The sequence below is a fragment of the Choloepus didactylus genome, chromosome 4 (genome assembly GCF_015220235.1).
Source record: "Choloepus didactylus isolate mChoDid1 chromosome 4, mChoDid1.pri, whole genome shotgun sequence".
Lineage (NCBI taxonomy): Eukaryota > Metazoa > Chordata > Mammalia > Pilosa > Megalonychidae > Choloepus > Choloepus didactylus.
Window position 1 is genome coordinate 91,097,948 of NC_051310.1, and position 27,625 is coordinate 91,125,572.

A 27,625-nucleotide genomic window follows, 5' to 3' on the forward strand; every position below is an offset into this window, starting at 1 on the left:
CATTTTCCCTCTATTCACCATGGGCTCCTTACTCACTGGGAGCCATCCCTGTTAGGCACTCGCTGTAGTTTTCCCTGATAGATGCTTCCTGGACACACTTGTACCACCCAAGAGAGGCTTAAGTACAGGCCACCATGTTTCCCCAAAGAGGAACCAGGAACACTACGAGGTGAGCCCCGAGGTCAGACAAGACTTCTGAAGGCCCTGTAGAGGCCCATGAAGTAATATTGTCATCACCTAGGATGTTTCTGCTAAGGCAAGAGTCTTGCGGGGCAGGCTTCTCTTGTCAACTGCCCCAAACAATTAGTAACTCCATCAATGAGTCTGTCAAAGGGCATGTCCCTAAACTGTGGGCTCACCCTGGTTTTCACAGTCTCCTTCACAAAGCCACCTGATTCGACCCTCTGTACAGGATTCCCCACTGCAATCTATGTGAAAATCCCATTCATCTGTAAAATCTTCAAACTTCACAGTCTCTTAGATATGTTAGAGATATCTCAGAGACAGGGTGATAACTTGTAGGGAGCTGTCTTCAGATACATGCGGTAAATCCAAGGTTAAATAGAGCATAACAGATTTCTCTAGCAAATATGGGTTTTTCAGCCCATAATATGCTGATATGCCATTGGGCTCTCTAAGAGGCAGATAGGATAGGCAGCATTTCCCAAATTATTTACAGAGGAACCCTTTCTTCAAGAGCTCCTCACGGGCCCATTGGTCTTCAGAACACACTTAATTTTAGCATCTGTCAAAATAGCCTCTGACTTTAAGGAAGAAAATAAAAATGCTCATTACCAGATCCAGCAGGCACTGGGGTGGGTGATTAAACAAGAACATTTCAGTCATCAAAAAAAATTAAAATAAAACAAAAATGTTTCCCACAACCTCCTCTAACGATTCTAGGCTTTTCTCTCCCTCTCCTACTCCCTCCATAACAGTATAACTTGGGAAAGAGATTTAAATTACACGGGAACAAAACCTCTACAGCTATCAATATCTTACACGTCTCAGGTGTCGGTCCACACCAAGTGCTTTTCAGATTAGCAATGGTGGCAGCTTTTCTCCTGAAGCACCTGGAGCAATGCTACACCCCACCAGGAGCTGTGGACACAGGATGGACAGTGATCATCATGAACGCCCACGGGTCAGGGGGAAATGGATCGCTGGCCGTGGTGGCGGCTTCAGCAATATGGCAGCTCCATCGGGGTGGCAGTCCTCCACATCTAGCACATGAGGCCTAAGGTTTGTAAATAAGGGATGAGCCGGGGAGCCCTGGCCCATGGAAAGTCCTATTTCTGGGACTTGAAGAAGCAGCAGGTACATCCTTGATGTGAAAAATTGACAAATACATCTGCAGTTTTAACATTGAGTTTGAGGGGAAAACGTGTGCACAGACCCATACACACCCATGGAGAGGCACACACCCAGACTGTCACACACGCACACACCCTTACAGATATGTTCACACACACACACACACACACGTGCGCGCGCGCGCCCCTCACACATGCATAGCCCATGACGGTCTCCCAACTGTGGATTTCTGGAATGTAGAGGCATGGAGTTAATGCCACAGGTCATTTCCACATTGCCTTCCTAACGCCCAAAGGAGAAACTGAGATCCATGCCTTAAAAATTCTGCTCAGCCATGACACTGTCAAAAAACACATAGACCACTTCAATGGGAGCCATGTGAGGAGCAACTGAAGGGAGTGTGAAGGTTGAATATGATAAAGGGAAGACCACAGCCCTCCAAAGCGTGGACGAGTGGGAGCCAAGGCACAGCACACACCATAGCCTGGGTTACGATCATGATGACTCTCCAATGCAAGCACCTTATTATTCCCATCTTGCAGACAAAAACTAAGGCTACAAAAGTTGAAGTGGTTTATCAGAGATACACAAGCAGTAGCAGAGTGGAACTAAAACCCAGACCTGACGTACAAGCCCTTGCTTGGCTCTGACGCCACACCATTTGCTGAGTGGCTCCAGGCAGAGCAACCAGATCCAGTGAGTGGGTCCCAAGGAGGTTGGTTCCACAGCCAAGACAGGATGGATGTTTGCACAATTAGAACTGCCCGAGGGAACTGACCTGCCCTGGAAGGAGCGAGCTTTGGGTCACTAGAAGCATTAACTGAGACCGGATGCTCAGCTGCAAAGGATAATATAGAGAAGAACAATCATGCAAAGAGTGATCTCTTGTATCTTTTTCCATCCCAAGATTTTCCAACTTGGACTTTTGTTGAGAAACAAGAAAAAGCTCACACTTAAGAAACCTGTTTCCTCCTGGCTTCAGCCTGTTTCCAGACGTGTGAAACTCTGTCACTACACATGTGCTCATTTGAATCAATGTGGTTCTGGTGGAACAAGGACTGGACAGGGGAATCTGAAGGCCTGAGTTCTAATGATTCCTCTCTTACAAACCAGCCACACCTGTGTCCTTGGCAGCCACCTGAACTCTGACCACCTCAGCAACTTTGTCTGCAACATAGGGTAGGTGGATGGGACAGGAAGTCTCCTTCCCATCCTAAGATACTGTGTTGCCAGGAGACCCCCTGTTCTGGTTTGCTAAAGCTGCCATTATGCAAAATACCAGAAATGGATTGGCTTTTATAAAGGGGATTTATTATGTCACAAATTTATAGTTCTCGGGCCATAAGTGTCCAAACCAAGGCATCAACAGGAGGATACCTTCAATGAGGAAAGGCTGATGGTGTCTGGAACATCTCTGTCAGCTGGGAAGGCATGTGGCTGGTGTCTGCTGGTCCTTTGCTCCTGGGTCCTGGTTTCAAAATGGTTTTCTACAAAATGTCTCTGGGCTTCTGTATCTCTTAGCTTCTCCCTCTCAGCCTCTGTGCATCGTTGCTTGTTCTCCCAGGGCATTTCTTTCTAAGCATCTAGGGGTCCTCTCTTAGCTTCTCCAGGGCAAACCTGGGCTTCATCTCTTAGCTTAGTATCTCCAAAAGTCCTTCGGTCTACATCTCTCAGTGTCTCCAAGTATCTGGGTCTGTGTCGGCTCTTAGCTTCTCCAGGGGGGCAAACTCTGGGTTATGTATCTTAGCTTCTCTCCAAAGTGTCTCTCTCAGTTTCTCTGAGCTTCTCCTCTCTGTGAGCTCTCTTAAAGGACTCCAGTGAACTAATCACTGGATGGGTGGGGTCACACCTCCATGGAAATGATCTAATCAAAAGGTTTCACCTACGGTTGGGTGGGTCCCATCTCCATGCAAACAACCTAACAAACATCCTACCCTAATCAAAAGACGAATAAGTCCGCCCCACAAGACTGCATTAAAGAACATGGCTTTTGTGGGGGACATAATAGAGTCAAACCAGCACACCTCCATTACTAGGCAAATACCCCTTTATGACTATAACTCTCCAGCTTCATGGGTGGAGAGCATTTGTCAAGGAATTACGTGGCCATCTAGAGATCTAGGGAACCAATATGCTTTCATACACTAGGAAGAAAAAGTATCCTATCCAGAATGGAAGTGTCTCCTGGTAGAAAGAAGCTAAAAAGTAAATTTGGATTGAGCCTATCCAAAAGAAGAATCCTGAGATGTACAGAAGAAGGAATATCCCTCCAGAATTTGAGAAAGGGAAAGGGGTGGTGCTGAGAGAAGTGGCATCTGTGGGGATGCCACCAAGTCAGTATGTCTCTAGGGGCAAGTATCTCAGCTATTCGGGGCTCCAGTTTACTCCATCGGTAAAACAACAGGATTGGACAAAATCAGCAGTTGCCAAACTTGGTCTTGCCTCTGAACCCGGTGAGAAGCTGGCAGGCACCACACTCAGGCCACAACCCAGGATCTCTCGAGTTGGATGTCTAGGACACAGTGGTTTTTAAAGGCTCCCAGGTGATTCCAATACAGACTCCTGAGGACATGTATTTGGTATATAGGGAAACAGGAGACTTTAAAAAGGTTTGTATTTTAAATTCAATGATTCCAGCAAGCGAGTTTGTCTTGCCCTTGTCAATCCCAGTCTCTGGCACTCAAAGTTCTTGGGGGCAGTGGAGTTACACTGAAGGATAACCGGGGCTCTGCCCAGTGATTCTTCAAGTTAAAAAGATGCTACAATTCCTTTGACCCATGCTCCATTATTCATAAAGTAGTATCAATTACTGAAATAGTATCTTTACCACTACCAGGAAATTGAATCATAAGACCCACCTCCATGAGCATCACCTCCCTTTGCTATCCCTGCTGGAAGATTCCCTTTCCATTAGCAGCAGCTCAGATGTCCCAGACTTCACAGCCCAGCCCCCTTCTTTGGCCCAGAGAAGAAACAAAACAAGACTGTAAGAGAGGGATGGGAACTCTCAGCTAAGAGAAGGAAAGCTTCCTCGTTTTGTTTTCTGTCTGCCTCACTGTGCCATCTACTTGAGGGAGAAGAGGTCAGCCCAGTGAGAAGAGTTGTCAATGTCTGCATATTTAGAAACTTATAAGGCTAAAAACATCTGGGAGAAATCCCAGTCTCAGTGGTATATTCAAGGACTTTAATTCTCCATTTGGTTAAAATTACAGTAATTTTGATGATAATGAGATGATGATGATGATGATGATGATGCAGATAACAATGTTAGCTAACATTCAATTTTTGGAGCTATTGCTATATGCCAAGTACTTTGCATACATTTCCTTTTTCCTGTCCAAAAAAAAGAGGGTCATATACTAAAATGCCCACAAAAATGAGGTGAGCAATGTAAATGAGTGGGAAGAGTCAGCTGTAAGACAATGGGAGTGAAGGGGACTCAAGCAAAAATGAGGAAAGCATGCTCTGTCTAAAGAGAACTGCTGCCTCTAGCAAATAGCTGCCATGCACAGATGCAACCCGGTGTTGCCAGATCCTTCCATGTTTCAAGAGAAAGTGAAAATGCAGAATTTTTTACTGCAAACTTTCCTGAGTTTAAATGGTTAGCAAACAATTTTTAAAAAAATCTAAAATCCTAGGTTGGCCAAACAACACACTTCTGTGGGCTGCACACAGCCATGGGGCTATTGGTTTACAAGTTCTAGTCTACAGGAACTCTAAAGATGAGAGGTTCAATGACCTGCTTAAGGACTCACAGATTGTGAGGGCTAGAGCTAGGGTTGGCACCCAAATCCAGAGTTTTCTACTAGGACATGAGACCTCTAGGTTCCTTTCCACAAGGAAATTTTGCTCATTGTCAGAGCCTCTTCAAATCCAGGTGGGAAAGAAAACACCATATACCATCCTTTTCCTTCTGAACAATATTGTGGACTCCTTTGTCCTCTGATTCACATAACCTATCCAAGCCCATATACAAGACATAAAAAGAGGAAGACATCATCTTCCAAAGGATCAGCCCATGGAACTTGGCCCTGAATTTCCTTTAACTCTAGAAGACAAAGGCTATGTGGGCTTCTACAGCCATCTTGTCTGTTTCTCATGATCGCTTCATTGGTCTGTGGCCTGTTTCCTCACTTCCAGCCACCTCTTGACCCTTGCACGCTGGAGATCACCTTCACCACCCTACTCCAGGCTTCCAGTGCCGGCTCTTCACCAAATCTGCAGGCTCACCTCTGATTCCTCCTTCTGTCTCCGACACCACCCTTCTTTTGCAAACTCTTTTCCCTTTGGATGCTGTAGCTCCTTCCAACAGCCCCTCTCATCTTCCTTCCACCTTCCCTTTCTCTCCCTAGCACATGGTCCCATGCAGGGCTCTAGTTGGAACTATTGTTCTTCTGTATATTCTCTCATTCCATGTTGATGGATTCTCAAGTCTCCAACCACCACCTCTATGATGATTTAAAACATGAGTATCCTGGGGAAAGGAGAACAATTTATTTAAATTAAATGGGTAGTTGTTTCTCCAAGCTTTTTAGTATTCTTTTCCCTGGAAGAAACAAAAATTGAGAAGAATTAAACTATACTTTTTGCGAATGATGAATAATATGTTAAAGATGTCCATATATTACTAACAGATTTTCTTCCTAAAAAGGAATGTAATAAATTTATTGAATAAGGATACTTTTATTTTAAAAGATACACATTGTATTTTTGTGCACTTTAAGGTCCAATAACAGATCTCGCAAATGTAAGAGCAAAATGTATTTTTACCTCCAGGGCTGCTGGAGTCGACACATACCCACACACACAGACACGCCAAGCTTTGAAGAATTGTCACACTAGAGATCCAGCTGGTCTAATCATATCACTCGCAGGTACAGTCACTCGGTTAACACCACACTGTGGGCTAACAGCAGCTACCTGGATCTGGCTTACCGATTTTTAATTCAGAATTTTCGCCATCACACAACACTGCCAACCTTACATTAGCCAAGAAGGGAAAAATAATCCATAATCCATCTTTTTGACAGATATTCTTCTTTCTGTTTCTTTCTGATCTGTGGCTTGTTGTGAGGCTATTCCTGTCCTTCAATATTAGCGTCAAATGGTTTGGAATGAATAAGCCTGACGACGGGCCCTTCTGCACCTGGCTCCTGCCCACATCCCTCAGCCTCTGCTCCTCCTGAGTTACTGGCACTTCTCAAAACACTCCTCCACACGTTGGACTTGGCTGTGCCCCCTGCCTGGTTGCCTCTAGCCTCTTGCTATCTATGATTCATAGATCATATGCATTTGCAGACAGAAGACTCAGTCTCCAGCTTGCATTGGAAAATCAGAACAGAGAAGAACTTGAGGAGTTTAGCTGGGAACAAATTAGAATGTGGCTCTACTTCGTCTAGGAAGGACTTCAATTCAATATTGAACAGAAGAGAGTCAATATATCTAAACTCAACACATGAAGCATGTGCTATAGATTTTCAGAAACTTTGGAAATCAAAATTAAAAGCTCACTAATCTGATGTTTTCTGGTCAAATCACCCTCACAAACTAGGCCATGAGGTGAAGTTTCGAGGTCGGATCATAGTTTGTGGTTAACCCTGAAGAGACTCATGTCCTAGATGCATGTAGAGAAGCCCGACACCGAACCACATGGCAAAATGGTGAAACTAGCGTCAACATGGGGTGGCATTTCCCTGCACACATTATTTTGTGGAGGGTAATGCGATTTGCAAAGGAGGTCAAACCAAATCTGCATGGCCAAATACCCCAGGATGACCTAGTAGGGAAGACGTGTCCTCACGGAATTTGAAATTCCTTCTTTAGTGTAACTGAGGCAGATAGTAATAGTAGTAATAATAGCTAGAAGGAAAGATGGCTTCCTGAATGTTCTGAACCCCCTATGCTACCCATCACCTCAATTATTCCCAGCATGACCCCGTGAGGCAGGTCCTCCCGTTGGCCCCACTTTAGGATGGAGACATGGAGCCTGAAAGAGATGACCAAGCAGCAAGGAGAAGCAACAGTGCCCAAATCTAGGTCTGTCTGACCACAGAGCTTGAGCCTCTCACTCCTGAGTCATGCTCCTGCCTCACAGACCATGAACGAAGAAATACAGGTGGTTCTTTGCAGAATTCTAGATCCAGCCATTAGACTCACATTCCTGCCGTCTCTACATCATCCACAACCCATGAGACAATGTGCTGCTGGATGGATTGGGATGTTCTGATGGCAGCCACTCTGACAGACCTGCTATGGGATGGTAGGCTTGACACAGGGGAAGCATTTTAACACAACCTAAAATACAAACTTTAGACTCTCATCCTTACTATTTCCAAATGAAATGCAAAACTGTCACCCTCACCCCCTTCCAGACCTTTCCCCATACCTTGCTAAAACCCCATCTCTCACTCTTGCAACACTCTGACCCCATGCTTTGACAGTTCCCATCCACAGCGGCCAGCCAGGGACAGCATAGAAGTCACTGGTGGGGTGAGGATAAGGGATAAGGGTGAGCGTTTGGCGCTCTTGTTTATAGTATTGTTACAAAAAAAAAAAAAAAAAAAAAAGTGTTTTACATATTTATATCAAAACAACCACATCAAAATGACCTATTTGCTTGTTTATTTGCATATCCCCACCACCCAATACAGGACTTAGAACTTAGTAGATGCTCAACAAAATGTCTACTGAATAAATAAAATTTTAAAAATAACAAAACAATTGTAATGAAACACCTCTTAACTTCTTCAAATATTTTAAGATCAGGAAGAAAACCTCACTATGGATATCTTACACAGAGCTTCTCAAACTTCTGCACACAACAACATTGTATGAAGAGAGCTATTAAAACACAGATTGTTGAGCCTCACCCCCAGAGTTTCTGGATCTGGAGTGGGGCCTGGAAATTCACATTTCTAACACATTTCCAGGTGATGGTAAGGGTGCTGATCTGTGGACCACTTTTTGAGAACTGTCCTCTTGCAAGAACAATGGGCTTCTGAAATTTCACTGCCAATAGCTAAAACCATATACTGGTAAGATGTTTTAAAATAACAAGTGCCATCTTACTTTGGGTCAGAGTATTTAACCAGGTAATGGAAGGTATGCAATGAAACAGGGAGTCTTGCCTAGTGCAAGGCTCTGGGCATAGTGGGCCACCAGCCAGAGTTTGTTGTTGAAATACCTGGGGACAAGAAGTCATGAACTTGGCGATGCTATTACCAATCAGTTTTGCACAGAAATAATGAAACGGAGGAAGAGTCCAAGTGTGGTGTTTGTTAACTGTAAATCATGTGAAGTCATTTAGAGGTTGGGGAGTAGAAATAAATTCCCTTTGTGAACTGACAGCAGTAAGTAACATGAAAGCTGAATGGGGAATCCAATAGATGCCTTGCCACACATTTGCTTCCTTTTTAATACCATTAGGAACTCAGACACTCTTCTAAAAGATCTATCAAGTGCAAATGACATTTAAGATCATGTGCAAGTGACTCCGATAGCAGCAGCAGTGACTTCAAGAAGCCAGAGGATATATTAGGACAATAACACTGTACCGCACTCAAGAACCCAGTGGGGGCAGAGTGGCAGTGTCCCTTGGAAGTTTACTAAACTAACAAAGAATCACTCCAAAGACAAACAGTGATATTTGAGGTTCTTAAAATTTGTGGAGGTGTTGGAACAATCAGTACTTGATAAGGATGCCTTCTGGATTCCAGTACAGAATTCCCCACAGACACTAAAACCAATTTCTGTAGCAATTACTGCACCTGAGCCAGACAGTTCACTTTTGTCAGACATTCCTTATTAAATGGCCCAGACAAAATCAACTTCCTTTGGTGAAATGAAAAGATTGCATTTCCACTTTCAGGCTTGGAAGACGAGGGACACATTGTGAGACAAGAGCCATTGGTTCTAAGTCCCACTACTGCGTCCAAATAATGATGCGGCTTTAGGTCATTATAGCCTGTTACTGGCCTCAGTTTTCTAATCATTTGAATGAGGAGAGATTGGTCTCGATAGAGCTCTTTGGTTTTTTTTTCCCCAGATTCAAAAATTCCATGTTCTATAAGGAAGTTAAATGAAAGAATTAAAGACTGGGAAAGGGAAAACTGCTTTCGGCCAAGTCCTACTGCTGGAATAACTTCGGGTCCAAGATTTGAAGACAAAAGTATAAATGAGGTTCACATTACAACTGCAACTGACTGGTTATAAAACAAAGCCCAGTCCAGCCTTGACATTGGGCTGCCACTTTTAAACATGGCAAACCTACAAGAGCTCTCAGGTGCTTGAGGAATGCAGGCTTCTGGGAATCTGCCCTGCATCTCTCTTCGACAATGTAGAATTAAGTTCTTATGGGAACATGCTCTCTAGTTGCTCTTTTTACCAGCTTCAGAGACTCTGGTTGTTTATTTTTGTTTGTTTTGTATTCAAAAGCAGAAGACATTGGTCTCTCTGTGTTTAGAAATACAGACAACAAATCAAGAATTGAAGTCATATGTGAAAGGACAGAAATGCTAGTCTCAAAATCCAGGCAAACTTCCATTTTTATAAGCCTACGAAGACCATATAAATAAATCAGGAGTAGAACCTGTTGGCAGCAATCGCTAAATCTGTCTCATTTTCCAAATAACACTTCTTGTGGTGAAAGGGGTATTGAGTGAGTGTTTCATCTCAGCTTCTTTCTGGAATAGGGGTCCCTTCCTTGTCTGCTTGAAACTGTGGCCACCCTTCAATTCATAAAGAATAAACATACTTCATTTTGCCTTTTTTATTACACTGCTGATGGTTTCTTTATTTCACAAGTCATTACCTACTTCTGAGCAACTGATAACAAGACAAGTGTGGTAAGCAAAGACTCAAACTATTTACGTGCAAATTCTATGAATAAATTAATAATCAATGCTTCAAGAACCTACACAATTGAATACAACAGCAGAACCTGCTACCTCTACCAGGGGTTCTTCACTAGTTAAACCTGAGCTGCAATTCTGCCCCTCCCAAGTCCTCTCTCTACTTCCAGCCACTCCTACTGCAGCCCATGCATCTCTTCCCATCTCATTCCTCTGTGACTTTCCAGCTCAAGTCCTCCCTCCTCCGTGAAATCTGTACCCAAGCCTCTGCTCCCCCAGGATAAAACAAGCCCTTGCTCTCCAGGCACCTGGCCCTTTAAAGGTCCTGTGGCGTGCATCACATTGTGCACGTGTCACTGGGAAGTGATTTGCGACCTGGCTCCCCAGCCAGAGGGGACGATGCCACTCTGCCCATGGCTCATTCTCATTCCATCGATTCTGCTGCGTGGGAGATGCTCCATAATTATGAAGTCTGTGGGAAAATCATCTCTGTGCTCATTTTTCTCCCACACTCTGTTTACTCTGGAGTTGGCACTGTGATAGAGAACAAACGGGTGTATTTTGATTGCTTGCCAGCATTCTGATGGCCCCGATGTGAATATGGCCCTGGCCATATAGCTGCGTAATTTTTAATGACCTGAAATCTATGATATATCGTTAAGTGACAAAACCAGATTATAAAACCATAGGCAGAGAATGATCTCATTTTTGTATAATGTATGTATGTTGCATGTGCAATCGGAATGCATACCCATGCAAAGAGAAAAGAGGTGAACCAGAGTTCCGAATCGTGGGTCACCGTCAGTAAAGGATGAGTTATTGAATATGAAATCCCAGTGACACTCAACAAACCCAATGAAGCTCGGTGCCTGGTCAGGATATATAGGGAGAAGCCAGAGAAAAAATCTGCTTAAGGACCAGGAATTTACATAGGTATCACTAACCACCTCAAAGCATTCCATCACCGTTCCCTAAGAACTTTCTCTATGGGAGTTTGAGCTAATTGGGTCACTTTGCAGAAACCAAGAGGAATGAATGAGTTTCACTCCAGTTTCAGAATTAGGCCAAGCTCCAGGGCCAGCTTCTTCCCCCGCAGGGAACTGGGAGGCATGCCCCTTCCCAGGGGCCTCTCATTCAATGTCTCCCGCCATTTACATTCCAACAATGTAAAATGACTGACACTTTTAATACAAGGGACCTGTCATTTATTTATTAGCTGGGGACAGGCTCTGCAGCCAGGAAGGATGCATTATAAATCAACTCCCTTCTCAGCCATTAAAAATTAATAGTTCATAATGTAGAACGTCAGTGATTTCTTTATTAGAGCGGAGTGTAATTTTTTCCTTTACTTCGAGGTTTTGTCTGTACCTCCTCCCTTCCTTAACGATATTGTTTTTTCTCATGTTTGGTTCGGTGTTAACATACCCTGAGAAAGGGGATACACCCTTTCTGACAGAGGTTAAATGGAGGAGTGGAAGCTCTTGAAAAAAGGCTGCTGACAGATTTTCCCACAGAAATATGATCTCACTGTCACTTCCCATCTTGCCTCATGCAGGCGCACTTGTGACAGTCCTCAGTGGCTTCTGACCCACCCTGCACCAAAAATGGAAGGCAGTCTAGGACTCTGACAGGCCAGGTGGGGAGAAATACACAATGTTTTCGGTTGTCTCTATGTATTACATGCTGAAGGTTGCTCCCTGAAGATGCAGGAGCCCACGTAACTCTTCTATCATCTCCAGATTCACTCAACAATAACCAAAAGAAGCAAGGGTATTAAAAGCCCAGGCCAAGAACTTGGCAGGAACCCACTGCCCTCCCCCCTACATGGGATCTGACTCCCAGGGGTGTAAATCTCCCTGGCAATGCAGGATATGACTCCCGGGAATGAATCTGGACCTGGCATCGTGGGATCGAGAACATCTTCGTGACTAAAAAGGGGAGGTGAAATGAAACAAAATAAAGTGTCAGTGGCTGAGAGATTTCAAATGGAGTCGAGAGGTCACTTGGTAGACATTCTTATGCACTATACAGATAACCCTTTTTAGGTTTTAGTGTATTGAAACAGCTAGAACTAAATACCTGAAACTATCAAACTCCAACCCAGCAGCCTTGACTCTTGACGACGATTGTATAACAATGTAGCTTACAAGGGGTGACAGTGTGATTGTGAAAACCTTGTGGATAGCACTCCCTTTATCCAGTGTATGGATGGATGAGTAGAAAAATAGGGTCAAAAACTAAATAGGGTGGGATGGAGGGGATGATTTAGGTGTTCTTTTTTACTTTTATTTTGTATTCTTATTTTTATTCTTTCTGGTGTAAGGAAAATGTTCAAAAACAGATTGGGGTGATGAATGCACAACTATATGATGGTACTGTGAACAGTTGATTGCATAGCATGCATGACTGTATGGTATGTGAACACATCTCAGTAAAACTGAATTTAAAAAAAAAAAAAAAAAGCCTAGGCCGAAGCCAGAAATCCTTCCCACAGCTCCCCTTTTAGGCCTGAGATTCAGGAATGCCTAGCAGTCACGATGGTCCCAGTCCACGCTGAAGGCTGAAGGGGAGATCCAAGTACCTCCCACTTCACTGACTTGAATTTAAGTGAAAGGGAGACTCCATCCCACTTTTGGACTATGAAGGGTTTGTAGTGGCCAGCTCAGACAAGATGACCATCTGAAGACTCCTGCAAAAGAGCGAGGGGCCACCCCAGCCTGCCCACATCCCCTCTGGCAAGCTGTGGTGGTCCTGGTGGGTCTCACAGGGATGGACATCATGGTCGAGGCACAAACCACCAGCATTGATGTCTTTGTCAACCCAGCCACGATTGAGTTAAAGCTCCTAAGTAACAAATCCCCACAAATCCCCAAGCACATATTTAAAATCTATTTTCAGAATTATACTGAGCATAATTCAACCAGTCAATAAGCCATTAGGAGTTTAGTCCCAACACTTCTTCATTACCAGTGGCCTTAGAGCCGCCCGACTCAGCAGAATCCAGTGCGAAGAGTTGCCGCGTCACCAGCAATGCTAGGTCTGGGGATGGAAGCTAATGCAGAGCTGATGAGAGCCCTGGTCACAATCTGGGTGACCAATTAAGCTACACAGCCACCAAGCACAGGATAAAAGCAGGCTTGGCCCAGCAAGAGGCCAACTTGGCTCCAAGAACTTTCATCCCTCTCCTTTGGTGTGGATCTTGGCATCACCTCCAACAATCTTCTCTAGCTGGACCCCCGCTTCTAGAAGTCTCACCTCCCAGGCCTCTGAAGCTCCAGATGACCTCCTGCTTACTTAGGAGCTCAGGAGCTCTAGAAAGGGACTGTGTTCCACTGCCTCCCTGGTGGGCACCAGGGCTCCTAAGTAAGCATCTGTCAGCAAGTCTCCAACATCATCCTCCAACTCCCAGAAGGTGGGGTGCAAATGAAGTGGAGGTCCGCTAACAGGGAGAGGAGGCAGCCCCAGCCAGAAGAGGCATGCTTGCAAACCCCTGAGCTGGAATCCTGGTTCCTCCAATGGCCAGCTAGCTACTCACCTTGGGCAGGTCCCTTAAATGCTCTGAGTTCCAGTTTCCTAATCGGTAACATGGGGTCATAACACTTACATGACCTAACATACAGAGAAAAACCTAATTAGAAGAGGAGAGGTGGTGGACTTGGTCAGAACCCTGTTTTGTCCTTCCCTAGCTGTGAAACTATGGCAAATGACGTAACTCTCCATGCCTCAGTTTCCTCTTTTGCAGAATGAGAAAGTCACAGCACTTACCTCATTTGGCAGGTGTGAGGATTAAACGACTTACTGTATTTAAAAAGTTTTCAGTGCCCAGCACATAGTAAATGCTGGATAAGTGTAAGCTTTTTTTGTTATTTTAACGGATTTAAAGTACAGAACCTGGCCCAAATAGATGCTCATTTGTTTCTCTTCTCTTCAGTATTCCCCGCCCCCGATTCCCTCCTTACCACCTCCTGCTCCCAACTACTCTCCAGAAACTACACTCTCTAGGGATCCCACAGCAGCTCCCAGGAATTCACACAGCTTGCTCAGCCAGAGGAGTCGGGTCCAGCTAAAACCACATCACAAAGAAACTCTTCTTTGCTGGGGCATAAAAGTATAGCTTTGAAAATTAATAGGCAATTTACCAGACTAGAACAGCAGTGACAGCCACCACAAATCACCAGCCTGCTCTCCCTAGGAGGAGAGATGCAAGGAGTAAAATTCAAATGGGATCCACTTTCTCATCTTCCTTCTATCACTCCCAACCCCACCCCGGAGGTTCCTACAAGAGCAGTACAATGGCTGTTTGCAAAGCTGAATAAGTGGGTGGGCATGTATTTAACCCTGGAGAAGAATCAGGGTGTCAGGCCCTCTAATTTCTTAAAACCACTCTCCCTTTCTTCCTGGCTTCCACAGCTATGATTCTGTGGAGGTCTTCACTCCCCTCCAGGCAGCCATATGCATCAGGGGAAGTAAGTTCCAGCCCCAGCCCCAGCCTTGGTGATTGGGACAATTTCATTCACCTCTGAGAAACTAGTTTAGGAGTAAACATAGGATACAATTCTGACCCATGATACAGGAGTGAAAGAATGCTGGGGGCTTTAGGGAAAGGCTTTCTCAATTTCAATCAACATAAGAAAAGACAATTCTATTCCACCCGTGGTCCATGTGACTGTGATGGAGCTACTGCAACCATCTTGTAACCATGAGGAAAGTCAGTGGTGGGAGCAAAGTCAAAACACTGAGGAAAGCAGAGGTAAGAGAACCACAGAAAGGCAAGGCTAGAGTCCTGCCATACCTCACCAGGAGCCTTCCCTACATGTTTACTTGGGTTATGTGATGATAAATGCCCTTCTTGTTTAAGTCCAGGGGATCAGGATTATCTAGTACTTTCAGTCAAAAGGGCCTCAACTGAGACAACTGGTGTCCAAAACATGAGACATATCCACTTGCATGAACAAAACTAATAGACATATACTTCTGTGTCTGGAGGTCCTATGTACAAATTTGCTGGGAAAGAATGAATGGACTGTGTACTCATGTATAAGGAAAAAGGAAGCCACCTGAGCACATAGGCATCAAAGTCCCATCTATGGTGGATAAACAGCATGGGCACAGACATACGAGTAACTCAGTGGGACACACCCAGGCGGTATACAGGTGAGCAGAGGAAGCTTGGGAGCACTGCTGTTTTCAACAAAGTTTTGCTGACAATGGGGAGGATAAAACAAAGTCAAAAGGATCTCACTCTGAATCTCTCTGCCATCTCCTAGTTGAGCCCACAGCTCCTTGGTCTCATTAACCAAAAAGGAAATTGGTGTGGGGCCTCTGCTCATCTACATCAATCATTTTCTGACAACCAACATATTACAATCCCATCTTCATGGCTCTGGATCTGGGTGATAAAATGCTATGTCTTAGAGTTGGGGGAAAGAAGTCACAGGATGGAAGGATAGTTATCTCTGCAGAAATAACTTAAAGCTTTGAAAGCATGTATTTGTAGTACCATCAAGTAGGTTTTCCCCAACAGCACATAATGAATTGTAATCATTGTAAAAATATTGTTGTAAAAGCAAGGATGATCACATATATCTGACTTATGTAGGTCCGCAGAGTACTTTCAAATTCTCATACCTCTTCATCTCAGAAATACCTGTTAGCAAGTGTTTCTTAGGGTGGTCACATGGTCTTACCTTACCTTAGAGAGGGCCAGTAACTTCCTTGCCCACAGTCAAGCACTCATCCACTTGGTAGGCTGGGACCAGGGTCTAAGACCACCCACTCCCATTCCACTTTCTTTTCTAATGAAAAGGGATCCCCTACAAACAAGGGTAATTTAAACCCTAGCCACTCAGTTGGCCAGACCACACCCTGAACTCTACAAGTCAACAGTATCACAAGCCCTTCTTGAAACATAGAGGGGTTTTGACCTTCCCCACAGTGGCTTGGAATCAGTGGCTATGGAGAAGGCAGCTTGCATCTTGGATTGTGCCTTTCTCCTGAGATTCTAATCCTAAGTGGCAGATCTGGCTGGAAATGAGGAATGCAATAAATATTTGGCCATGACCAAGATCTCCGGATATGGCAGTTTAGGGAGTGTTAGAAGCACCTGCAGGAGCTTTTAGGCAGTGAACAAGAGCCAAAGAGTCCTGATCCATTTGAATGAAGGGTACCTGTTGCTCTGCCAGAAATGCTGAAAAATGTCACCTCCCCAACTCGGTACTCCCATGGAAGGCAGCCACTTCCTGTCCCTCCCGGGGGCTTGGGAAGAAATGCAACAGTGCATTTGCCAGAAGGGTTCAGGCCCATCTGGGCATTCTGTCACAGTGAGTTCCCACATCTGCTGGGGAGGCACGAACTGAGCCCGGGACCACCAGAACAGCCTGAATGTAATCCATTGAACATAAGTGTCCACAGAGATATTGGTGGGTACACATCAAAAATTGGGTCATAGGCCCCATATATTTTCTGGAAATGCCACAGACCTGGATCCCCTCTTGGAAAATCACAATGTCCTTTAGCATTAAGGCTCTCTGAAATCTCACAGTAAGGAATTTATTTAATCCAGGTTTTCCCATACGTATTTGACCATGGAATGTTTTTTTGAGGAATGCCTATTGACATCCCTCAGAGCACAATTTGGGAAACACAGCTTTAAAGGCAGCTGGGGAGAAAATGTAAGGGCAGTTGGGCTCTTGGATTCTTGGCTGATGGATGGGTGGAGCTTTGGTTTTTAGTTATTGACCTTAAAAATTAGGGAATGAGAACCTCCTGATGGTCTCCTTGGCACAGCTCCCTTCAGGAATGTGACTCATGCTCATTCGTAGGACATGGAGATGATGACCATTTTCCCCAATAAATGGCTTCTTCTGGCTTCTGGAAAGAGAAGACTAATAGGGACCACCTCGAACAACAGGAGACCCTCATTGCCCCTAATGAACAGGAAGGCAGGGGTAGGGGGACCTATTTTCCCTTCTCTTGCCTTTTAACAGCAGCACCTGGTAAATCAGCCATCTCTTCTCAGAAATAGGAATTTCTGTCATTTTGGAGATGCTAGAAGTAATTCCCAGCCCTTCCCTCAAACCCTTTTCCTGGCTCTTCCCCTGTGAGAGAAGAAGCGACTTATCTGATTGGTGAGATGGGCAGAATAATCCGTCATCTACCATCCATGCTTCTCTTCTGGGTAGGGTTATTACATAAAAGGGAGAGTGCCCTGCATGGGTGGTCTTCCTGTGGACTCCTAAGCTCTCTGCCCTGCAAAAGGCGAGGCAGACCATGACTCTCCAAGCACCATGACTCTCCAAGCACCTGCTCTTTCAAACCCAACTCCTCTCTGTGCATTCAAGTTCAAGACTGGGGAGACATCAAGAAGTCCATTTTGGCCTCAAGTCCAAGCAACCTTCCTCAGTCCAGCAATAAAGCCCATCTTTTGACTCCTATATGACCCCTGTGTGTATTTCTCAGCTGGTTCAGAATTATCGCTCTTAAAAACCCTAACACAGATTGGAATCCCTTGATCCACCTGAAGGAGAAAAGAGTAAACTTATCTCTGGGAAAACTTGAGCTAAAGAGGATCTCGGGAGGGGATTGACTCCTCCTCCTTGAAGACAAGACTGAGGTCAAATCCATGCCAAGCAGATGAGCAGTACGTCAGTTTCTCGGACTCTGGGAAGGAAATGAAGGACCCATCCCCAAATCTTATTCACTCTTGGCTCTTGGGCACAACATCTCCCTGGGGTCCCATTGCCCTGTGAAATGACATTCCTCCAGGAAGCAGATGCTTATTCTCAAGTACTTTTTTTAGCCAATTACCATGTATTTACAGTGAGCATAATTATACCTAATTACTTAATTAGTATGACTGCATGCCACTACTAACTTTGAATATGTGATTATGGCAGTGAAGCTTGGAATAGATTAAGTCAGGAAAATCAACAGGAAGACAGGTTGTCTTGATCCAAGGAGACAGGCTTGAATGTGTCTCTTTGGATGAGTTGGCCACAGCTCCAAATGGCGTGCCCAGAAATGCCTGGGGTTTTCAGAAAATTTAGGGGAAATGACAGTATTTGATTCTTTTTTTTTCTTTCTTTTCTGGGATAGAGAAAAAAAATGGCAAGCACCATGCTTGGATTGTTCCAAGATCTAGGGAACTCAGGAGTCAGTGCCCAGCAGGGATTAATATCCAGGGGCTGAGACACTCAGGACAGGTTTGAGATATTACAGCTCAAACATGTGCACCCAGAACTTACTTCCTTGGTGCCCAGTTCCTCCCATTCTGGCACCATCTGCTCTTTCTAGAAAGCAAGAAAACTGGTAACGTGTTTGGTGAAATCCTTCCTCCAGAAACCTTGGGCTCACCAAACCTAGCATCACAGGATTTCTCAAGGGTCTGCTACTCATTCTAATTGAATCTGAATATAGGATTGAAAAATCAGAAGGGAACAATCCTAATTTATGTTCATTTAGAATGTGCTATAAAAGACTGCCTGGCAAGTAGGGCCTGGAGATATGCAACTGATAAAACAAGTAAGGCTAAATGTCGCCATTATCTTCACCCAGGATTTCACCTTTGTTTCCCCTAAGGCGGGCTGTCAAGATCCAACCTGCAGAATAGAGGAGGAGATGCAGAACCCCCCACCTCCATCATTCCTGCTTCTCTCCCAAGTCAGATCTAGTCACACCCGCCTCCTGAACCAACCAAGGAGCAAACAGCAGCTCCTGAGATGCCAGCCTCCTCTTCTCAGCTGCACTTCCAGAGGAGGGGCTCCCAGCCGAGCCCTGTAACCAGATCCTGTTCCTTTAATCAGACAAGTCTACTTCTACTAGAGAAAACCTAGAAAGGCTTATTCTGCAGCTGCCGCTGCCTTTGCTGCTGGTTCCAGAAGGGTCCTTATCCTCTGAGACAAAGGAGCCCATTTTCCATATTTCATCTGCGAGTCCATTATGCTGAACTAAATGGCTGGGAATAAACACCCACCATTACCCCGTGCTAAGCAATGTTTGTCGGTATAGAAGGTGACAGAAATCTCTATCATGCTGATGCACTATTAATACTGCATTGTGCACGAGGGGCTGTGCTGCCTGCTGCAGCTGGGCAACTGGCCTTGGCAGTTTCTGTTCCAGAAATGGTGAACTCCATGGCTAATTGACCTGGAAGAGGAGGAGGAGACAAGCCACTCGCTGACTCCTGAGGGAGGAAGCAGTGGTCCCAGGGAAGGGGACCTAGACCCAGAAGTTCCAGATTTGGTTATCTTTGTGGATGCCCTTGCTTTGTTGTTAAAGGGAGTTCATCAAGCAATTGCCCTGGGGAAAAAGAGTGAGGGCAGGACTTCCAAATTTGCCTTGTAGACAAAGAGGAGTAAGGAAGGATGGGTTTTCTACTCCACTCTGTCCCCTTGGTCGGTTACAGACTACCTGGAGCTTAATAAGGGCTCAATAGACATTGATTGATTGACTCGAGGAATGAAGGAGAAAAGGGAGTTGGAGAGACCTATCATCTTGACAGCATTCTGAGAGCGACAGGCTAAGAAGAGGACCCCCAGGACACAGCTGCCAGGTCAGCCAGGGGAGGATGCATGACAGAAAAAGGGAGGCAGCATGAGGGATGACTAGCCAGAAGGGGCTGAAAGTCAAATGCACACTTATATTCCCAAACTGCGGAGACTCATGTGGAAAAATGGAATCAATAAGGGGGGTCTGAGAGACCAGAGCCAGCTTGAGAGTGAGGCATGGGGAAAGAGAAGGCATTAGCCAGACTGCAGGAAAACCAAAAAGCAAAAGGATATGGATGCTTGGGAAGGTGAGGGCTGATGGGGGGCTCAGGGCTGGCACTGGAATGCTGGGTTGAAGATGCTATGAAGGCTTGAACACATCAAGGGGCCAGTACTATAGTGCACATGCAATTGGCCTCTGATCAACGACATGTGAAAAGTGAAGGATGCTCACTAGAAGCCTATAGAAATATCCAATAAGAATGGTGCAATCATCCCTTGCTGATATAGGTTGGAGCAGAAGAGAGACAGGTCTATGTGTACATGTGTACACACACACACACACACACAGCAGAAAGCACACTAAGAAAAGGTGTTGTGCAACTACAGTGCCTGGACATCCTTGGAAAAGAGCTGATTGGGGAAGCCAGTCTACTATGAGATGAAAAGAACCTGACTTAACCCCAGGCCAGGTATCATCTTGTCTGAAGGAAATATGGTCCCCTGGGGAGTTGATTCAGTGGGGATTTTTGAAAGGGAGAGAAGCACCATGGTCAGGCCAAGAGTCTCCTGGGAATCACACCCCAAACAGCTTACACACAGGCTGTCCTTAGCCTGGAAACTGGGAGAAGAGCCAGCCACCCTAAGACAATAAAACCATCCTCATCCTCAGCAGCCTGCTTCCCTGAGTCCAAGAGGTGTAGAGGAAATGTTTGTCTGCCGCTGGAATTCTAGGCAATGCAATTTGGTGGGGAAAGAATGGATGCTGGAGTCAGCAGATCTGGGTTTTAATCTCAGTCCCTCTCTTTTTTTAAAAACTTTTTACTGTAATAGCATATATACAACTCAAAGTTTCCCATTTTAGCACTTCCAAGTGTACAATTCAGTGATATTAGTAACATTTGCAATATTGCGCTACCATCACCAACACCCATTACCCCAACTTTTTCATCACCTCAAAAAGAAACTTAGCACCCATTAAGCAGTAACTCCCCCTTCCTCTACCCACCCCACCCCCCACCCCTGGTAACCTATAATCTACTATTGCTCTCAATGAAGCATGCTTATTCTAGGTATTTCATATAAGCAATGTCATACAATATTTATCTCTCTGTATCTGGCTTATTTCACTCAACATGATGTTTTCAAGGTTCATCCATGTCTTGGCATACATCAGAACTTCATTTCTTTTTATGGCTAAATAATATTCCATTGTACAGACACTTCTTTTCACAGCAGTCATCTAGAACAAGTTACTTCAGCTCACTGAGCCTCAGTTTTTTATCTATAAAATGGGAGTAATAATCCCTCCAGTTCAAACTGAATGAGATAAAACATGTAAAGCACCAGCACAAAAGGCTGGTCCACAGGAGGCTGTCGATACAGATCAACTACCTTCCCCCTCCCGCCCAGAGAGCCTGGGCTGTAGAGTGGGGGGCACGTTCATCCAGGGGTCTTCTTTGACTCTGGCACCCTGCTGTGCTTTCTACAGAAAACAGATTTGTGACACTTAGTGGCTACTCCTTAGAATGAACTCCAAGTCAGGTTTGGGAAACTGGACACGTGTATTTCAGAAGTGACAGGATGACCTAGAGTTTGAGGCAAAGTAATGCCAGCCCAGTACATGGCACTTACTGCAAACCACGAGTTTCAAGGAGAGAAAGGTCACCTGGGACCACATGGACCTCGGGAGAATCCACACGAGATCGGAAATGAACCAGGCATTAAAAGATGAAGAAGATCAGCCGTAAAAAGGAATGATTTGCTGATACATGTGTCAATGTGGATGAACCTTGAAGACATCATGTTGGGTGAAATAAGCCAGATGCTAAAGCACAAATTTTATATGATCTCTCTGATATGAAATAATTAGAATAAGCAACTTGATAAGAGTCAAAAACTAGAACACAGGTTACCAGGGGTCAGTGTGGGGGTAGGGAAGGGGGAGTTAATGCTTAAATGGTACAGAGCTTATATTTGGGGTGATAGAAAAATTGGGTAATGGATGGTGGTGATAGTAGCACAATATTGCGAAAGTAATTAACAGCACTGAATTATATATTTTAATGTGGTTAAAGGGGAGATTTTGGGTTGTATGTATGTTGCTAGAATAAAAATTTTAAAAACCACATAGGATTGTATAACACAGTGAACCCTAATGTAAAACATGGGCTATAGTTAAAGTACAATTATAATAACATTCTTTTATCAATTGTAACCACTAGACCACACCAATGCAAGGTGTTAATAATGGAGGGGAGGGTGTACGAGAACTCTGTATTTTCTGCATAATATTCTGTAAAACTACAACTTCCCTAATAACAAAATAAATCAGTAAAAAGAGGAATAGGGTTTAGAAGGGAAGAAAAGGATGTCAGGATTGTAGAGAGGGGAGATGGGCAGGAAAATTATTCTAAGGTAGCAACTGAAGGTGTGTGATCGGTGATCAGGAAAGAAGAGACCAGGGATAAAGGTAAAAGTTGAAAACAGGAGGTTTCTTGAGTTGTCCCAAGGGGGCAGAGGGAGTGGTGGCATCTCAGGACCAGCCCCGGTCAGCAGTAAACCTGTGAGGGGAGGGACCCTGCTTTTCTTGTTCTTTTTTCCAGAACCTAACAGAAGGCCTGATACAAGCTGTCAATAAATATTTACTGAATAAATGAAAGGGAAAAAAATCAGAACAGGATCAGTGACTCAGATGCTAACAAAGAGACTCAAAGGCATAAGGTCAAGTTTTGCAAAGAGCTCAAAGTTGGAGAGCTTGAGGAGTCCTGGGGAAATGGAAATAGAAATGGAACTGCAGAACAAGGAAAGTTAAGGGATTCAGGGGTGAGTGGAAGGAGCGAACAGACAATATTCAGAGAGGGAGATGAGCGGAATGGAGGGGCTGACCCGGAAGAGAAGAGAGGAATGGGGGCTGCGAGCGGGAAGGAGGGGCTGTCACCCATCTGTGAACAAGGGCAGGTATCTGATCTGGGCTGAGAAGGAAGAAGAAAGGAGACAGGTTACCTCGCCACATTTCTTCTGAAAATGGATTTCAGAAAAGAGGATGAACAGACAGCCCTGGGGCCTTGAAGAAAGCAGAGGAACCTTCCAACTGGTCTTACAGGAAAGGGCCAAGGAGCGATTCCTCAGACAGCAGCAAGCAGTCCAGCCCCAGCGCGTGAGCGACTCTATTGCAGCCGAAAGATGTCATAAGGTGACAAAGGTCACCGAGGGCCCCACGATGCTACAAATGCCTTTTCACTTCTCCCCGGTGGCCCATCTGGACTGGCCCCTTGACGTCTCATTCTGTAGGACCCAGCCCAAAGTCCAGGACCCTCAGCTGTATGATGGGGAGGACTGTCTCCATTTCCTGATGCTTTTGAGAACCAGGGGGGCTTTAAATAAATAATGAGGGGGCTCTTTCTATGGCTTCAGATTCCATACACATTGACAAGGAGGAGCATCTTTATTCAGGGCCTTCAGAATCCCTGGGAAGGCAGAAAAAATTTAGAATAAAGACAATGCTGAATGCACAGCCCTTGTTGGGAATGCAGGCAGGGGGGTGCCAGCATCTGATAAGGGATTAAACTGGCTGATTTCTAAATATCCTTTCATCCCTGACATGCTATGAAAAATGCCATGGACCAGTCTGAAGACATTAAAAGGGCCAGGAGAGGAGTGGCATTCTACCCATTCTGGTCAAAAATGTTCCACCATTTATTAATAAACGTGTGTAGAAGGGAGCATTTGTGCTAAATCCCTCACCAGGGGACGGGGGGAAGGATGTCTGAAGCCAGGTAGCTCTGTTGTACCTGTAATTTCTTCCCACCTGACACATTTTCAAATGGGATGAGAAAGAAATCAGATGGGGAGAGCCCTCATAAGAGCCAAAGATGAGTATTTCTCTTCTCTTAATCCCCCAGTTTCTCACCATCCCCCCAAAGGAGTGAACCCGGTCTTGTCCGCTGCACCATAAATGTACTCTGCTTAGTTACTGGCCAAGGCACATGTGCTTTTAATTATTTACGATGGTGTCTCATCACACATGGGGATGTCTTGGAGCGAGTTCCCCAGGCTGATCCTGACTTTGTAATCCGAGACCTCGCTGCCTTCTCGGCTGGTAAATCTCCGCCAAGGAGTGCAGTGGGTGCTCCCTTTGCTTTGTTGGGGCCAGCCACGGATTAGCAGAGGAGGATTAGCCAACTCCACTGACAATGCTCCTGCATGCTGTCTGTCGTGCCACACGTGTTTTACATGTTTTCTGAAAACAATTAGAAGCCACCTACTGTCTACTGACAGGACAAAACTGTCACTTCCCTGAAAAAGACACTTGTCCTAATACCAGAGGGTTTTGACAATCTGGAGTCACCTCTTGATTTTCCTGTGGCAGCCACTGGTCCCAGGCCCCTCTACTGCTCCACCCACACTTCATCAATAAACCTACTTCCCTCCATCTCCGCTGACCCCTTCTTGTTTACACAGAATTACCGCCGAGATCCTTAAGAGGAAAACTTTGAATCACAAACCTGAAGAGCTCTAGAAGGAAGGTTTTTCCTCCATATGGTTTTCCTGGTGTGATAGCTCCTTGGCTTTGTGCTCATGATTATCCTGATATTGAAACATTCACTCAAATCTCACAGCTCTCCACAGCTCCCAAGTTTCTACCTGGACACTTATTCTGACGGATCAGAGGAAACTTCCTTCTCACCCGCCAGATCCAGGCTTTCTGACAATTGTGCCAGTAACAGGGTATCATGCCAACAAAGACATGACTCGGGGATCACTTCTGCACCAGCAGCCCAGAACCTTTATTGTAGGGAATATATTCAACACAGCAATGCCTGATCTCTGTTCAAGTATCAACAGCTTCCTAGAAAACTGCAACATCAACCGTGGTCCAGAACTTGGAACCATGCTAGCAACACAGAAGGGCTTTCTTCCTTCTACACCCAGGTCAGATCAGGAGTGTGCCTGCTCCTAAGCAAGAGTTTTAACCAGAGCAGAAACTTTCTTTGAGCTATATTTCTCACTATTTATCTGAAACACAGGCACTTTCTTCCCTTGCCCAGCCCTGGTCCAGACCCCAGGTATCCTTCCCCTGATGCTGATGGCCAGTGTCTGATATTCACTGAGACAGAGTCTGAAGCACATCCAACCTTGGGAGGCAAATGATGACCTTATGCTGATTCCAGCCCACTCCCTCCCACTGTGCCAATCCTCTCCCTAAAACTCAGAGCCAGGGGGACTGAAGCAAAGGCCAAGGGCATAGCCAAATGCCCCCTCCTGCTGTGAGATAAAACTGCATGAGCAGCAGTGGTTCTGTGAGCTACAGAGAGTGTGGTCCAAGTACAGAGAGCTCAGCCCAGGGATGAGCAAGCTCAGAACCGACTTTTTTCTAGGCCTATGATGGGACCCACTGAAGGATGAAGAGAACCCCTGGTGGGAAGTTTTCCTGTCTGTAAAGTGAGGTCTGAACCTAGCCAATCCTTGCTGCCCTCCCAGTTCAAAGACAGTCACTGGAGCTCCTGCTCTCCTGGCACCTCTGTGCTCTCTCCTAAAGCATCGGCTCATTTTCAGGGGGCAGCAGTAGGGAAAGGGGGTGAGGAATGATGCTGCTGGGCCTACTGAACCTGCAGACACCAAAGAGGAACCCATGCTGGATAAAAGAGCAAGCCAGAAGCTCCAGGCGCTGAGAGAGGCCTTAGCAGAGCTCAGCCAGAAGTGCAAAGAGAGGGGCTGGAACCAAAAGGAGATGAGAGATGAGGAGATGGGTGCCCTGAGCCCTCTGAAATGAGGGGGGATGTCTGCAGTGAGGAGCTGAGGGTTCCTGGCTTGGGCTGGGATCCCCTTCTCAGAAAGAGAACGTTTCAGGGCACTGGAGGGGCAGCTAGAGAGATGTTTCCATCCAAACAGGACCCATGGCCCTTCATTCCTTGCCCCTATCATGGAGGCTTGGGTGGAGGTTCCATGGCCCCAAGGGATGTTGACTGAACAGTCGAGTTCCCTAATGGTCAGGTCCCTAAGAGAAGACTAGCTTCGTCTGTGTCCCCACCGCATTGCCAGCTCACTCCACATGAGGCTGGGCCTCCTGCCTCCAGGCTGCTCCCACCCCAGCCCTTCCTACCCAGGGCCCCGTTGAACCCAGGTGAAGAAAAGAGGGAAGGAGTCAGGCCTGGGGACCTCCCTTCCCAGCTGGCTCTGCCCCAGTAGGGTCTCCCTGCCCAGGCTGGTCTTCAAGTTTGGAGACAAGCATGAGGGGCCTGGTAGAGCGTGGGAGGCTGGCAGGAAGCAGGTCCCCCCAGAATCTCAGGAGTCCCAACCACCTGGTCTGGCCACACCACCCTCCCCTCCCAGGAGGGACAGCATCCCGTTCCAGTACTCACACGTGTCTGGCTTGTGGCAATTGTGGCCCTGGCGGAAGTACTGGGGGTTCTCGATGACCGGGATGCGTGTCATGCCGATGACCACCGTGTCGGGCCCCGTGTCCAGCGACGAGGGCGTGGTGATGCCGTGGTTGATGTGGTGCAGCGGGCTGGCTGAGTCCTCCTCGCCACTGATGACGGCCACGGGACCTGCACAGGCCACGGGGACAGGAGACCCCGTGAAGTCACATCCGGCCGGTCAGACCCCTACCCTCAGACCTCCTCACTATTTATTTGGGGAGGGGGTGCTCAACAAGCAATGAGGCTTTTCATTAATTAATATCGGTTTAGGTTAATATATCATATTATCACTTAAAGACCTCCCAGCAATGGCCCTTTTGTACACTTTTTAATTACCGTGGTGTTGAATAATGGCCTTCCTTTATTTTAAAGTCTTGAACACAGGAATGTTTTTTAGTGAGGGGAAATTCACTTAACATAAAATTAACCATTTTAAAGTAAACAATTCCATGGCAGGTAGAACATTCACACTGTTATGCAACCACCACCTCTATCAAGTTCCAAAACACTTCATCACCCCAAAAAGACAACCCCATACCCATTAAGCAGATACTGCTTGAGAGAAATACCCACCCAATCAAACTGTGGAAACAGCTGCAAAATAAAAGATTCAATCCAAATGACTATGCTATGAATTATTTTCACTTCCCCACAAATCAAATTCATTCAAAATAATAAAAAGTATAAATAAATATTGCTCAAATAGCAATAACAAGATTTGAAAAAAATCAGTCTAACAGCAGTTGACACCCCCGGCCTACTTCCCCTGAGGAGCTTTAAAAACTAGTGGACACCAGGGCGTCACCACCTGAGATTCTAATTTAATTGGTCTGGGAGTATAACCTGGGCATCAGGATTTCAGGAGCTCCCATGTGATGTACAGCCAGGATCTAGAACCTCTGCTGAAGACCTTGGAGCTCGAGAGCCTTCCCAGTGGCGCTGTCAGGTTCCTAAATGGTTTTGATACAGCTTTCACTGGACCTGCCATCAACCCTCACCTGTCCATAGGGACCTAAGCCCATCAAGGCCTGGATCTAACCTGAGCCAGGTTTCACAGGTGACAGCACTGTAATTAGGCTGCATCGCTGTTGGCCTGCTGGCAGCTGGGTCAACTTTGCCACTCTTGAAAAACCCCTATTTTCCCAAAGACTTCAAAGAACATTATTTATGTCTTCACCAATCCTAACACCAACATTTCCTAACCCAAAGAAGAAGCCTGATAAATAACATTATTCAAAAGCACAAGTTGACAGAGATAATTGATGCTGCAGTCTTTGTAGAACAATTATTGTATTTGGTAGTGCAGCTGTCCCATAGATACACATAAAACTCC

The 27,625-nt window shown here is 45.5% G+C and overlaps 1 protein-coding gene across 7 annotated transcripts in view; it reads right to left on the reverse strand.

Moving 5' to 3' along the window:
• Positions 1-27,625, reverse strand: part of NTRK3 (neurotrophic receptor tyrosine kinase 3) — a 358,606-nt gene that overhangs the window by 126,171 nt on the left and 204,810 nt on the right. For all 7 annotated transcript variants that reach the window (XM_037832995.1, XM_037832994.1, XM_037832990.1 and 4 more), the window contains one exon: positions 26,233-26,421. In XM_037832995.1, the coding sequence (XP_037688923.1) occupies positions 26,233-26,421 (189 nt within the window). The remainder of the gene's footprint in view (positions 1-26,232; positions 26,422-27,625) is intronic.